Raw genomic sequence first — 16818 nt, forward strand, 5'->3', positions numbered from 1 at the left:
GTTTCTCTAAATGGGAGGAACTCCATGGTTTAGTGAAGTATGTATTGCACATTCAAGTCTGTACAGCAGCAAAATAAAAATGCCAAAGACTATAGCATTTAAAAATGTTAAAGGTAAAATAAAGATCCTCTCAAATTATATTAAATACAAAAAGACACCACAAATATCTGTGGCTTGAGTCAATAGGAAGTCTCCAGGCCCAGATAACAATGACATCCTCACTTACTGAGGCTCCTACCCTCATTCAAAAGACACACACACTTCAGCCTCCCTATTAGCTCAATGTTATTTTTTACTTTCCTTCACAGTTCCTATTTCCATCTTATCAGACAAAGCTTTACCATTTAATCATCTCTATTTTCCTTCAAACATGTAAGTATCAGGACCACAAGAACTTGTTTGTTTCATGCCACTGTACCAAAATCTCACCATGCCTTATTTCTGCTATATTGGGTCTGTTTACTTTAAAGTGCATGGCACGTGAGAGATGTTGAAATATTATCATCAAAAGCACAGTCTCTGAGAAAGAAATGCTTACTTGGCATAGTGGTCCTGTCTCTCTCCTTTGCTAGGCTTGTGTTATCTCAAAAATTTGCCTAAACTCAAAGGCCTCAGTTGTGGCATGAGATATTAAAAATATTGTGTAATATACTAAGAGTTGAATTTACATATTTTAACAGAACTGGCAGTATTTGGTAACCATATCAGTAAAAATGGGAAAAAACAAAATTCTAAATAAAAAATGACTAACATTCCCTCCTTCTTACTAAAATGACTGACTGGAACTTCTTAAAAATAAACTTTAGCTCCACTACATTGGTATTGCCTTCTAGAAAACAGTAATTAACAAAAACAAAATATTTACGAAAGATAGAATTAAGTTTACCTCCTCACATCATTCAATACAGAAAGTGACTTGCTTCCGTGAACAGCAATCACATCCACAAACTCATGGCAAAATCTTGTAAGAAGTCCTTTGGAGCAGCACGTTACTGTTATTCCTCACAGTCCTCTATGGTCTGTGGTCATTCTTCCTAGAATTCATTACACCCCTCTCACTACAGGTGCAATCCTGCAGGTTACTGACAAGAGGGCACTGAAAAAGCCAAGATTTTTATGTTTTGGGTTAAGAATGAATGAGAAATTAGTTTCATGATAAAAATCATAACTGTAAAAGAACAAAAAATAAAGTTTGAGGAAAAAAATACCTGAATTTGTATGCACAAGACAAAATTGATTCATAATGTTCAATGAATAGAGAAAATTGCAAAGCATATCTGAAAATCCATAACTAAAATGGATTTTAATATATTCTGAGGAAATGAAACCAATTATATTTATTAGCACACAATAGATTAGAACAGTTGACACAGTACATCAATGAAACAACTACAGAAGCATTCATTTCACAAAGAAATGTACCTAGTTTTAATGACATACAAACATTATTGAAAACATATTGAGGGACTATGTTCAGCTACAAGTAACAGGAAACAGTCTTCCTGACATGAGCAAGGTGATTGTTCTCCCATGGAAGAACTGGGTCAAGGCAGCCACTGCACAATGCAGCAGAGAAACAAACTCCCAAGTTCTTCTTTTTATGCCCCATTGTAGATGTCATATTGAATCAGGGAAACAGGCTCACTAGCACTATTAACAGCGTAAGTTGTTTCCTATACACATTAGACCTTATTCAATTATCATCTAGAGAAGAGGGGAAGAAAGTCTGAATTAGTTTCCTAGTGGACACAAGAGGCCTTACAGAAAAATCCTAACTCTAATGGATCTTTGATGTGAAACTTGTGAAAACATCAGTGGAAAATACACCTCTAAGAAAATGGAAATCAAACAATTGGTGGTGGTTTCCAAGGTCCTCTTGACTAAAAGGGCAAGGAATCCAGAGAATGGGCTGGAAGATGGTTTCCTTGAAGCTCCTATGCAACTGTATTTCTCCCTGTATGGTGGCTCCAAAATCTGATTAATGCCTTATCTGCCTCTGCCTTCCAAATGTTATGAAAGTGAGGCTATTGGTGAATTCTAACATGGAATCATAAAGGGGATGGGTTCTTAAAGATCTAGTTCTTAATATTACTCCCATTTACATAACACAACACAAGGGTGATATGTCCAGCTCTAGCATTTGTTGCCCTCTCACAGGCCTCTACTTAATTCAAGGTCTATTCACCAAATACCAGCCAGAAGCAAGGACAAAGAGCAAAGGCTCAAATAGGAAAATAAGAATTCACTGGAAAGTATACTCTTTGATAAACTTGCTATCCATAAAAATTTATTCCAACTGTTTAATAGAATGGAAAATTAAAAAAGGGTCCTATACCCACCCCCCACCTCCCCAAAAAAGGAGCTTTCTCTAAGAAAGGAACAATATATACACAGGATTAGGGACATCCAGGAACTGCAATACAAGGCAGTAAGAAAATCCCAAAAACTACACACTGTCATTTTCCAATGGCCCCTTAACATAGAACAATTAAAACATTATAAAAAGTAAAGAGAAAATATTAATTGATTTAAGAGAAAGGAACTACCTATTATGCTTCTGTACCATTGATAAAGGATTACTTTCAGAAATATCTCACTTCAATATTCATTTCTGAAAGTAATTAATACAAATTCACAATCCAATGTTACACTTTAAGAAAGAGGCTTGGTAAACAATATATTTACAACTTTTATAATGACTCTTTCATGTTCAAAGTTTTCTAGAACATTGTACACAAATTAATTTCCATCAAGGTTTCTCATGACTTCCATTTATATTTATTTTTGGTGGGAGTTTGACATATAAGAATGTAGGCCTATTGAAGCTTTTCCTACACTGTTTACATTAAAGAGGTTTTATCAAGTGAGTCCTTTCATGCCTTCAGAAAGAACTGGGATGACAAAAGACTTTCCCGCATTCTTTACATTTATATGGCTTTCCTTCTAATGTGGCTTTTCACATATCCTTGAAAATTTGCATGAGAAATAAAGTCTTTCCCACCTTCCTGACATTTCAGGATTTCTCTTCAGTATGAGTTCTTTCATGTCTTTGAAGAGAACTGGAAAAACTGAACGCTTTACTACATTTTTTACATTCATACATGTACTCTCCAGTATGATTTCATTTATATATTTGGAAACTTTGAGGAGAACTGAAGACTTTCATAGATTCTTCACAATCATAGGGTTTGTCTCTAGTGTGGTTTCTTTCATGTCTTTTACATGAACTGGGAGAAATGAATGCCTTCTCACATGCCTTACATTTATAAGGTCCATCTCCAGTGTGAGAGATCATGTGTGATCGAAGGCTTGAGGGAGCTATAAAGGCTTTCCCACATTCCTTACATTCATAGGGTTTCTCTCCAGTATGAATTCTTTCATGGACTCGAAGAGAACTGGAAGAAGTGAATGCTTTATTGCATATTTTACATCCATAAGGTTTCTCTCCTGTATGAGTTCTTTCATGTTTTCGAAGAAAACTGGTACGACTGAATGCTTTACTACATTCTTTACATTCATATGGTTTCTCTCCAGTGTGGCTCCTTTGATGTCTTTGAAACGCACTGGGAGAAATGAATGCTTGTTCACATTCCTTACATTTATAAGGTCCATCTCCGGTATGAAAGATCATGTGTGATCGAAGTGTATAGGAAGCTACAAAGGCTTTCCCACATTCCTTACATTCATAGGGTTTCTCTCCAGTATGAATTCTTTCATGTAGTTGAAGAGAACTGGAAGAAGTAAATGCTTTAGTGCATATTTTACATCCATAGGGTTTCTCTCCAGTATGAGTTCTTTCATGTATTCGAAGAATGCTGGTACGACTGAATGCCTTCCTGCATTCTTTACATTCATATGGTCTCTCTCCAGTGTGAGTTCTCTCATGTCTTTGAAGTGAACCGAGAGAAATGAATGCTTGCTCACATTCCTTACATTTATAAGGTCCATCTCCGGTGTGAAAGATCATGTGTGAGCGAAGCTTATAAGGAGCTACAAAGGCTTTCCCACACTCCATACATTCATAGGGTCTCTCTCCAGTATGAATTCTTTCATGTTTTCGAAGAGAACTGGAAGAAGTGAATGCTTTACCGCATTCTTTACATTCATAGGGCTTCTCTCCAGTGTGATTTCTTTCATGTATTCGAAGAAAACTGGAAGAATTGAATGCTTTACTACATCTTTTACATTCATAAGGTTTCTCTCCAGTATGAGTTCTTTCATGTACTCGAAGAGAACTGTAAAAAGTGAAGGCTTTACTGCATTCTTTACATTCATAGGGTTTCTCTCCAGTATGAGTTCTTTCATGTATTCGAAGAAGACTGGGAAAAGTGAAGCCTTTCCCACATTCCTTACATTTATATGGCTTCTCTCCATATTTTTGATAGGCATATGGTTTGTGTTCAATGGGACATATAACGTGACCATAAAGGAATGAATGATACATGAAGAGTTGTCCACATGCACTGCATTTGCATAGTTCATCTCCAGTAGTCTTCTCATTCAGGTTTAGGTTTGGAATAAGGCTGAAGTTTTCTCCATATTGACTACTGTCTTCACTTTCATAGAGACCCCCTACCATATGAGTTCTGTGAAAAATGAGAAGCACATTATTAATGATTTCTTTACTAATGATTTTATGTTTGTTATGATTTATAGGAAAAGTTTATGTTTTCTGCCTGGTCTGAATTCTCTGAAATTGAATACATACTAAATGCTGCGCAAGGACTTTATACTTGCTATTGTCAAAACAATGGCATTCATACATAGGGTTTATTAATACTGTTTCCAAGTGAACTGTTTTATAAAAACTAAACCTCTACTTTATATTTCAGAAAGCATATTTGGTGAAAATTTTCTAAGAACATCTAAATTTGAAGCAAGGGTTATTAGTTTTGTTTACTTCTTTTGAAAATTTCTAACATACCAGGATTCTCATATGAGACATTGCTTTCTATAGTAAGAGTGACTCACCTTAGTTCTCTCCCCTGGTCTTTGTACTGATCTTCAGCATCATGATCTTCCCATGTTTTTCCTGAAATGTAGACCCAGAAAGTTTATTCCAACATATTAGCAATTACAGAAAATTTTTTAGATTCTAAGTCCATGATGAGCTGTGACCATTTCTAGTTTATTTACCAACATCCTCCCCTTTCTACATTCTACATTTTGGAATAACATTGATAGGCAGGAAAAAAAAGTGATAGACACTTTTTCTCTAATTGATGAAGTGAAGGAATGTCCTCATTCTTACCTATTGAGATCACATTCCAGAAAGTTTCCCACATAACATCTATGTAGAGTTTCTTCTGTGAAGGATCCAGTAAAGTCCACTCCTCTGGGGTGAAGTTCACAGCCACATCTTCAATGTCCACTGAGTCCTAAAACATCACAAATAAGTGTAGAGTAGGATGCATAAGTGTAACAGCGCTGGAAACCCATACTCCCTTTGTATGAAGGTTACACATGATTGTGTCATCTCCAAACATTAATTCTATGATTTGATTATCAAAAACTCAGTTGTTCTGTACTCACTTCTTCATCAATTGAACAGCATCATGAACACATGGAAATTGTTTGGACATTTCTACTGTGATCCCATTACATCATATTTCTAACAGTAGGGCTCAGAGCATCTAGGAAAATGACAGAATGCCATACTAATGAAACAAATATTATCATTTTAAGACCAGACCTCCACATGAGAAAAATTCTTTTGTCTTCTTCCTTATTACCCATGAGTTACACCACTCCATGAGGCAGAGGGTCAAATCTGCATGAGGTTTCAATGGATAAAAACATTGAAGTGAAGAACTGGGAGCTCCTTTGTCTAGTCCTATCACCAAACAGAGAGTCCAGGAGGCCTGTAGAAATCAAATGTCTAACAAAGCCCAGCTGGCCACATTGTCCTAAAGTACTCCAGGCCATTACAAATAATCAGATGGAGCTGGGTAAATGTAAATATTCTTGTGGGGAAGCATTGCTTTTAATTTGTGTAACATTTATCACAGACTCAGTTCTGCCTGTCTCTCTTTGCATGATTTGATAGGGCCAGAAAATTATTTGGATCTTAGAGCTCAGACACAAAGAAAAAGGCGTGACAAGTTACACCATAAAATCCCTATACTCATGTGCCTCAAGGTTACTTCCTGCCAATGTTTAGGACACATAGTGAGATAAGAATGTGCAACAAGAGTTCTTTCTTGTCAAAAGCCACAGTGTACCCTGGGCCTTGCTGTCCTTGAGGAAAAGGTTAAGAGGAGCAGATTGCAAGGGAGTTCATTGAAGTCCACAATGGCTGGATGATAAATTTGCCCATGATTATAAAATGTGTGAAGGATTTAAGAGTGTTTTCCTCCAAAAGAATGAAAATCTCCATTCTCCAACTTCAAGAGGAAGTGTTTCCTGACCAGCCACTCTAGACGATGTCCTGCCAACAGCTGATTCCACACTGAAGGAACTTAGAAGCTCTCATTCTTAACCTCACAAGAAGAAAACAAACAAACTTGAAGTGAACAACTCTTCTTAGATTCATAACAGCCTTGAAGGCATAGAGCAAACCAGTATCTCCAAAATTAGGGAGGAGAAAAGAGGGCATTTTGAAATATGCCCCAGATATTCTGTTCTTAACAAGGATTGTACTAAACAAAAATCTGTTTCACCAGAGTTTAATGCAAAGACAAAGAGAACAAAAAGACAGAATACAATATCCATGAAGCTAGGACAACCTTCTTTAACAGAAGGTTTAAAATACACATAATGGGAATACCTGAAGGAAAAGGAAGACAGAAAGAAACAGAAGACACAAGTGAAGTAATAATCACCAATGTATCCTAAAATTAATCACAGCCAGCAAACTCTACATCCAGGAATCTCAGAGAAGCTAAACATGATTACCTACAAAAACGCACACCCAAGGATATCATATTCAAACTAGAGAAAAATCAAAGACAAAGGATATACTGAGAAATGCCAGAGAAGAAACAGATATTCAGTAAAAGGAAACAAACTATTGAATTAAGTGGACTTCTTTTCAAAAACCATGCGAGCATGAACAGAGCACAGTGAAATATCTGAAGTTTTGAAAATAAAAATGCACTCCACTAGAATTCTGTCAACCAAAATTATTCTTCAAACATAAAGGAGAAATAAGAACTTTCTGAGAGAAAAACTGAGGTGTCATTAAATGCTTATTAAATGGGTAAAGACAAAACACTCAGAACACCAAATATGGGGAAGATGTGAAGCTACAGGTAATCCTCATTCATTGCTGGTGGAATTTGGTGCACCTACAACAGAAGAGAAGAGCTTTCTTTCAAAACAAAATACATTCTTACTACATGGAGTATAAGATCCAGCAATTACACTCCTTGGTATTTTTCCAAATGAATTGAAACCTTATGTTCACACAAGACTTACAGACGAATGTTTATAAATGCTTTATTCATAAATGGCAAAAGTTAGAGTTTTAAGCAAGATGTCCTTCAAGAATAAAATAGACCAAAACAAACAGTGGTGTAGCCATACAATGAAATACTGTTCAGTAATAAACAGAAATGAGGTATCAAGCCATGAAAACACATGGAGGATCCTTAAAAGTATACTCCTAAGTAAATAAGCCAATGTGACAAGGCTATGTAGTGTATGATTCCAAGTATATGACATTCTGGAAAAGACAAAAGTATGAGCCACTTTGGTTGTGAAAGTTTAGAGGGTTGGAGGGAGGGATGAGTCAATACGTGAAATACACAGGATTTTTAGGGAACTGAAACTACACTATATGACACAGAAATGATGGATACATGTCATTACACATTTGCCAAAACCCATACATTGTATACATAAATAGTCAATGCTAACGTGCTCCATGCACTGTAATGCATCCATATGGAAATGGTAAAAAACGTACCACAGTAATACAAAATGTGAAAAAGAATGCAAACGGTGGATGCAGAGACAAGGGTTATGTGGGAACTCTAAATTCTGGTCAATTTTTCTGTCAACCTAAATCTGCTCTAAAAAAACCTAAGTCTTTCAAAACAAAAGATGAAGGCAGACTCATTACAATTCACCCCTGATGACTGAAACAGGAATCTCTCATTCAACTGATTTCAGTAAGCCAGTATGGTGCTCTATGAGCTGAGACCCACAAGGGAGGGGAAACTTCCATCGAATGCCTTGTTGGAGAGCACGGCACTGTATCCTCTGAGAAGTGCCATGGTCACCATCAGTAGTGTCAGAACCCCAAGGTGGATAATGAGTGTCCTGGTGAGTCCTTGTATTGTAGACATAGTAATGTACAGACAAGGGTTACCTAGAATTCTATTTTGGATATTTCTAAGTTAAGAGATTCCCAGAGTTCTTTGACCACAAAGGGGCATCTCTTAGACAATCATCCAAGAGTTTGTGAAAATACACAGACGAGGTCAATTTTTGGCCAGCAGGAAGATGACTGCCTGATGTTTGATCACCTCTTGGGTTTGGTTCTTCATCAGGGATGTCCCAATTAAGGGATGAAGAGCAGAAACTCTCCACTGAGCTCCATCGTCAACAAATGTATCGTTGTCCTAAACATCTATGCACTCCCCAGTGCTGTGCACTCAGTTAATCTCAAGGAACTACCCAGGGAACCAAGGTATCAGGGAGAGGGTGACCTCCTCCATCACACTCTAGCATCATTCAACAAACTGAAGAAACAAAGGTCATGCCCCTCCTGTAGGTCGCATAAGCTAGAGGGCCAAGCTTAGTCTCCATCATATCAAAAGGAGGTTTCAGTAACTGGGCTGAGCTGGTAGGAGGTTGTTTCCAGGGCTAAAGGCATAATAGGCACCTCAATAGAGGGTCACTTACTCAGTGCCTCTATTTTCAAGAGATCTCAGTACCTGGTGACAATAGCAGCTCTAACGGCATATAACGTGGGATGTGGGGCAGTTTCTTCATCAGAAGCCTATAGACAACTTAAGGCCCTCCTCTGAGAGCCTCAAATCACTGCCATCAGGGTCACAGGCCTCCTCCATGACAACTGGTTGCTTTACAGAGTGCAAGGAACACAGGCTTAAGATGGGTTTGAACTAATTCCTTTGTTGTGCCAAACTCAGACTGCGGGTGTGGTCCACTATAACCCAGAGGGTCAGGACCTTTGTTGTAAAAGACGCAGGGATGGCAGCAGCAGAATTACTTAGGGATGCTGGTGAGCCCTCTGTAATCTTGATACCAGCTGGCTACATTTTTCTCTCTCTTCTTTCTCTCTGAAATAATTGCTCCTTAATCAGTGACCATCTGATGGGCTCAGCTCATTCACAGGTATAGTCATCCTCAAATGCCCAGACTCCCTCTAATGTGGAGGTGATCACAGCCTCAGTCTCATTTTCACTCTAAACACACAGATAATTTCCACCCAAGACATCAACTGAGGACCACGTTAAGGAGGGCCCCATTCCCAGACTCCTGCTCTAAAAGGAACTGAAACTGCCAACTCAGAGTCCTCTGTATATAGAACCCAGCCTTGCTGGGGTCAACAATGCAACACAGGGCAGCACAGCGCCCAGGAGGAGCTGCCCAGCAAGCAGCAGCCTACAGTACAGGAGCCTCCAGGCTTTCTCATCAGCCTGTCCAGGTAAGAAGGCCCAGGGGGGAAAAGGGAGGGTGAGGCTTAAGTTGTCAGCAGTCCAATAGTAAATATGTGCACCCTGGCCACTCATTACAAGAACAAACAGGGAAGGAAATAGCTATTCACACTGGCTTGTTTTTATATAAAGAAACACTAACAGGATGGTGAAGCAGTGATCAACACTGGTCATGGGAGGGAGGCCGGAGTCAGAGCAGAGGAGTGGGGCAGGACGCGCAGGCAGGGAGTCTTAAGTGACTCTCATAGGAATTGTTTTTAACCTTTCTATGCATTATTTACTTAAAATAGGAGAGAAATTTATATACACAAATTTTCTCATGGTTGATCATGGATTTGGCATTTTAAAATTAATTTTAATTTTTCTACGTAGGACATCACTCTAAGGTTTAATCCTTTAAACACCAATAAACATAAAACTGTAAGCCATAAAAAAAATTACAAACCCCTTTCTAACTAAAAGGACAAGGGGCATGACAGTTTGTCCCTCCACTATTTTTCACACTGAGGATATTTTCAGGAAGAAGTAGCATATTATAATACATTAGGGGTTTGCAATTAAAGCGCTGAAATAAACTAGGAATTCCAATTATTTACATAAGCTTTGACCTGTTTCCACATCCAATGAAAATAGAAATTCAAGTACTTTTTCCTCATATCCATTAAAATAGGAATTCATTTACCTTAGCAACATTATAGCCTTTTAAATTTCAAAGTTCTCTAGGGACGTGGACACACAAAAACTGACCTAAAATTGGAAAATGCACCTGAGAATTTACATAAATGTTTCATATCTTGAGGATGCCTTGGGTATAGGAAACAAAAATTCTATTTGGTTCCACAATTTTCTTAATTTATATCATATCTCCCAATCAACTTTCATTTTAAAATCTGAAATGCAAATATAAACTAGAATCAAAGGGCTTCAATCTTCAAGTGATAAAGGAATCCAAGGACACAAACGCAAATATTTGAATGAGCTCATAGAAGCAGGCTGCTTGCCTACAGTTCAGAAGGAAAATCCACATTCAGAAAGTTGACCATATTCCCAAATTTAGGGTCTAACCACTCCCAGTTGAGATGTCACCCCTACAGTGTCTCGTCCCTGGTGAAGGAGAGTGGCGACCCCTGAGCAGCCACAGGGATGAACTCTGGAACCCCACACACCCTCCCTCTCCTGTGAGCATGGAAGCACTACCTCCCCCAGGCTCCCACTCTCACAAGTGAGGAAACTCTCAGCCAGATTCAGTTTAAGCTTCCAACCCACATGAACTCCAAATTTATGAACCCTTTGTCCACAGGACGGAACACCTGATCTTCACAGACTTTCTCACTGTGCACAGATTACTCTCTCAGTGCCCCCGCAGTGTGGTGCAAAACTCAATGTCTAAAATGTCTAAATCTAAGGAAACATGACCACAACCTCAGAAAGGGCATCACTCGCCACCCCATGAGCACAGGCACCCCCAGCTTTCCAGGGCTCTGCAGCTCCTCTCAGGATAAAGGCTCCTTCCATGGGGGTGTGAGCAGTAGGAGACCTGCAGGGGGAGGCTCCCCAGGAAGGACAACTGGGCCTTCAAGGCCTTCTCTTTAAAACATGATGATTTGATATACCTATACAATATTTATACTTGAAATTTTTGAAGACAGAATGAAGTGTTCTCACCTTATACACACAAAAAGTAACTAAAGACCTAGGAGTGGAATTGATGGCTTATATGGTAATTTTAGGTTTTATATTTGAGGAACTCCCAAACCTTTGTCTACAGTGGCTACACTATTTTATATTCACACCACCCATGTATGAGAGTTCAAGTTTCTAAATATATCCTCAATAAAACTTGTTATTACCTCATTTCTTGACTCTAGCCATCCCAGCGGTTATAAAGTGGTATCTCAATGGACTTTTGATTTGCATTTTGTTGATAACTAACGATGCCCAGCATCTTTTCATATACTCTTGACCATTTATCTATCTTCCTTGGAAAACAGTGTTCAGATCTTTTGCCATATTTATATTGAGTTATTTGACTTTTTTATAATTAAGTTTTAAGAGATCTTTAGATATTTTTGATACAAGTTCCTTATCAGATATATGATATGCAAAATTTTCTTCCATTCTGTATGTGATGTTTTCACTCTCTTGCCATAAAAATTTAAATTTTAATTGTAGTAATATACACATCATTATATTTTCACCATTTTTAAGTGTATAGTTCAGTTGTAGCACATGTCAGAATTTTCTTTCTTTTTCAAGCTGAATAATACACCATTGTATGTATGTGCCCTATTTTTTTTGATCCATTCATCTGTTGATGGGCACTTGGCTTACTTCCACCTTTGGCTATTGCGAATAATGCTAATATAAACACGAGTGGACATATATCTAAGTCCCTGCTTTCAATTCTACTTCAATTCTCAGAAGCAGAATTCCCAGTTCAGGTGGTAACTCAGTTTGTAATTTGTGGAAGAATGGCCATGTTGTATTTTATACCATCAAGATAATTTTATATTCCCAGTGATAGTGCACAAGGGCTCCAAAGGGTGTGTTCACTCTCTTGATAGTCCTTTGAAGCACAAAAGTCATTAATTTGATGCAGTCCAAATTACCTACTTCTTTTTCCAGTTTTGCTCTTGGTGCCTTATCTAACAATTCTTTGCCAAATCCAAGGTCAGGATTTTTTTCCCATCTTCTATCTAAGTGTATTATAGCTTACTCTTAAGTTTAGGTCTTTATCCTTTCTGGTAAATTATTGTATGTGGTATCATGTAAAGATTAAACCTCTTTCTTTTGCATATGGCTATCCAGTTGGCCCACCACCAATATATGCAAAGAACATTCTTGCCCGATACTTGGCACTTTTTTCAAATACCAGTAGACCACAGATATATGGGTTTGTTTCTCAAATGTCAATCTATTCCATAGATCTGTATATATATCCTTGCGTCAGTACCACCCACTTTTTTTTTTTAATATTTTTTTTTTCCTTTTTCTCCCCAAAGCCCCCCAGTACACAGTTGTATATTCTTCGTTGTGGGTCCTTCTAGTTGTGGCATGTGGAACGCTGCCTCAGCGTGGTTTGATGAGCAGTGCCATGTCCGCGCCCAAGATTCGAACCAAGGAAACACTGGGCCGCCTGCAGCGGAGTGAGCGAACTCAACCACTCAGCCACGGAGGCCAGCCCCAGTACCACCCACTCTTGATTACCATTACATATTACAAAGTTTGAAATCAGAAAATGTTTGTCCTACCATTTTGTTTTTCTTTTTCAAGACTGCTTTGGCTATTCTGATTCCCTGGCAATTCCACATAATTTTATTAAAGAGCTTGCCAGTTTATATAAAGGAATAAACTGGGATCATGTCAGGCATGTGCTCAATCTCAGCTCACTTGGAGAATACTGCCATTTCAACAATGTTAAGTCTTCTGGTTCTTGAAATTGAGATGTTTCCCATTTATTTATACATTTTTTGGTTCCCTTGACTCTATTTTCAGTTTTTTGAGTATTCATTTTACCCTTCTTTCCCAAATTTGTTATTTTCTTCCTTTTGATTTTGTCAATAAATTTCTTAATTTCATTATTGGATTGTTCATTGCAAGTATATAGAAATACAACTGATTTTTATATTTTGATCTTGTATCCTACCATTTTGCTGACCTTAATTATCAGTTCTAATAATTTTTTTAGTGGTTTCCTTTGAGTTTTCTGAAAACAAGATATCTCAGCTGGAAGTAAGGATCATTTTACATCTTTCTATCCAATCTTTATGCATGTTATTTCCTTTTCTTGCATAATGGTTCTGGCTAAAATCTCCAGTATATTCTAGAATGGATGTGGCAAGAGCAGACATCCTTCTTTGATTCCTTATGTTCAGGGGAAAGCATCTAGCCTTTTACTATTAAATATAACATTAGCTATGTGTTTTCCATAGATGCTCATTATGAGGTTAGGAAATTGCCTTCCACTCCTGGGGATCTGAGGGCTTTAATTATGAAATGATACCAGATTTTGTGAATTGTTTTCCCTGGGTCTACTGAAATGATCTTGCCATCTTTTATTTTTACTCTATCGATATCTTTTTTTTTTTAAAGATTGGTACCTGAGCAAACAACTGTTGCCAATCTTCTTTTTTCCCCTGCTTTTTATTTCCCCAACCCCCACCCCCACCCCATACACAGTTGTATATCTTAGTTGCAGGTCCTTCTAGTTGTGGGATGTGGGACGCCGCCTCAACGTGGCCTGACGAGTGGTGCCACGTCCACACCCAGGATCCGAACCCTGGGCTGCCACAGCAGAGCGCGCGAACTTAACCATTCCACCACAGAGCCGGCCCTTCTATCGATATCTTTTATCACATAATTGGATTTTGAGATGTTAACCCAACTTTTCATCCCTGGGATAAATCCCACTTGGTCATGGTGTATAATTCTTTTATATATTGCTGGATTGGGTTTGCTGGTATTTGTTGCACTGGCCTCACAAAATGGATGTGAAGTATTCTCTCCATTCTAATTTTTAGAAGATTGTGTGAAGAATCAGTATTAAATAATTTTTAAATGTTTTGGAGAAATTCTGTGTTGAAGCCATCCCAGGCTAGACTTACTTTATGGGTGGTTGTTTGTTTACTAATCCAACCCCTTCACTTCTTATACTAGTATTCAGATATTCCACTAATTCTTGATTTAGGTTCAGCAGTTTGTGTCTTTTGAGGAATTTGTCCAGTTCATCTGAGATATCTGATTTGTTGCCATACCATTGTTCACTGAATTCTTTTATAATAATTTTTATTTTGGTGATGTCATAGTAATATCCCGTTTTCTTTCTAATTGTATGAATTTGAATCTTCCCCATTTTTCTGTAGATCAGTGCAGGCAAAGATTTGTCAAATTTGTCAAATTTGCTTTCACTGATTTTCTCTGTATTTTCTATTCCACATTTCATCAATTTCTGCTCTACTTTCTATTATTTCCTTTTCTCCTTGTCTTGGGTTTGGTACCTTACCTTTTTAAGTCTGTTAAGGGGAAAGTTTATGTTACTCATTTGAGATCTCTCTTCCTGGTTAGTATAGGCCTTAATGGCTATAAATTTCTTTCTAAGATGCAGGCCATAAGCTTTGACCCTTCAGGTGTGATATAATCTTCCTCATTATCTCTACTGACAGTTTTTGTTTTAAAGTCCATTTTCCTAGAAATTTGTATCATCTCTTCAGCTATCTTGTCAGTGCTGTTTACAGATGTAACTTTCCAGAGCTTTTACTCTCAATCTGTTGGTATTTTTGAATTTAAAGTGTTTCCTGTACACAGCATATGTTTAGATCATGGTTTTATTTACTTTCTGCTCTGAGGTGACAACCTCTTCCTCCTGTATGGATAATGTAATCCATTCACATTTAGTATTACTAACATAGCTGCAATTACACCTGCCATTTCACTTTTTGTTTTCTACAATTCTCACGTTATTTTCAGTTCTCTTGTCCTCTTTTATGGCTTTATATTGCATTAATTGAATATGTTCTAATGTAGCACTTTAATTCTTAAATGACTTCGTCACCATATTTTAAAGTTTTTTTTAGGGGCTGCTCTACTATTTAATATATATGTTAATATATAAGAATAAACTTTGAATTTATACTACCTTAATTCCAGTGACAATGGAATTTTTATTCATATACAGGTCTATTCCCTTTTGCCAGTTTTGTGCTATTATTATGCAGGTTATATCTATTAATGATATGACAAATAGTATATTGTTACACTTATTTCTTTACCATCTGCAGTCACTTCATTAGCCCAATACAGCTTTGCTCCCACCCAGGACCTTTGTGCTTTTAATGAGAAACAAATTACACATGTTATATTTCTATGGAATAAGCACAAGAGCATATTAAGTATGTAGTATTTTATACATTTTCTTTGATATCAGCTAAGAGAAGAAAGGAGAAAACAGGTATTTATTCTATCTTACATATTTACATAATTACTTACACTGATGTTTTTGTTTATTTATGTTGATATCAATTACCATCCTGGGTCACTCGCTTTCAACCTGAAGAACTCTTTCAGTAACCTTGTAAGGCAGGTGGCTATTAATACATCTTCTCAGTTTTTGTTAATCTAGGAAAGCCTTTATTCCATCTTTATATTTTACAAGGTAGTTTTGGTGAACATAGGATTCTTGGTTCACAGGTTTTTTCTTTGTGCACTTTGAATATGTCATCCCTCCGTCTTCTAACTTTCCTTTTCTCTGCTGAGACATCACTTGTTAATTTACGAGGGTTACCTGTAAGAGTAATTTTTTCAATTGCTGTTTCTTTCCCAGTGTATGGTTCCTACTTTCTTGCATCTTTGCATGTCCCATACTTATGACCAGACATTTCTGATAATACATTGTAGCAACTCTGAGTACTGAGCCCCTTCCTACTGAGACTTTTTATTGTTATTAGCTTATTCATTTGTTCAATAACTGGACGGATTACTTTAGTTGAGTCTGTGTCCTCCACACAGAGTGAAACTTCTGATATAGCTCCTAGAATCAGATGTGGCTTTGGGTACATAAACTGTCATGAGATATTAATAATGACAGGGCTGTCTTCCTCTTTCACGGACACAACCCATGGTTAAACTAGATTAACTGTGGGCTGCTTGTTCTACTTTTTTCAACAATGACCTGGGGGGGCATAACCTGCTCTACCAAATACTCCAGTGAAATTCTGGCTCCTTCGTAGAAATACTTATGTCACTGTTAGATATTTGTTCTGACCCTTGGAAGCCTCCTCCCAGCTGTCTAATTCCCTGGTTCTTTCCACAAAACTAGTCAGCCTATGGTCTAAGCTGTATCTTCATTAAATACACATATCTACTAATTGCCTTTCACCTCATTCTCCACTTTCCTGAGAGTGTCCTCTGACCTGACTTTTCATGATGTTTTGCTGGCCAAGTTAATTCCTTTGGGAATTAAGAGCTCTGTGTTTTGGGGCTGGCCCCGTGGCCGAGTGGTTAAGTTCGCGCGCTCCGCTGCAGGCGGCCCAGTGTTTCGTCGGTTCGAATCCTGGGCGCGGACATGGCACTGCTCGTCAGACCATGCTGAGGCAGCGTCCCACATGCCACAACTAGAGGAACCCACAACGAAGAATACACAACTATGTACCGGGGGGCTTTGGGGAGAAAAAGGAAAAAATAAAATCTTTAAAAAAAA

General features: G+C 37.8%; 1 protein-coding gene across 1 annotated transcript in view; it reads right to left on the minus strand.

Moving 5' to 3' along the window:
• Positions 1–1321: 1321 nt before the first annotated feature.
• Positions 1322–16818, minus strand: part of LOC124252022 (zinc finger protein 709-like) — a 31605-nt gene continuing 16108 nt past the window's right edge. The window contains exons 2-4 of the mRNA XM_046685100.1: positions 5252–5378; positions 4972–5032; positions 1322–4586 (exon numbers count right to left, since the gene is read on the minus strand). Of these exons, the coding sequence (XP_046541056.1) occupies positions 3122–4586; positions 4972–5032; positions 5252–5378 (1653 nt within the window). The 3' untranslated portion in view covers positions 1322–3121. The remainder of the gene's footprint in view (positions 4587–4971; positions 5033–5251; positions 5379–16818) is intronic.

This window comes from Equus quagga, chromosome 14 (assembly GCF_021613505.1).
Source record: "Equus quagga isolate Etosha38 chromosome 14, UCLA_HA_Equagga_1.0, whole genome shotgun sequence".
Taxonomy (NCBI): Eukaryota; Metazoa; Chordata; class Mammalia; order Perissodactyla; family Equidae; genus Equus; species Equus quagga.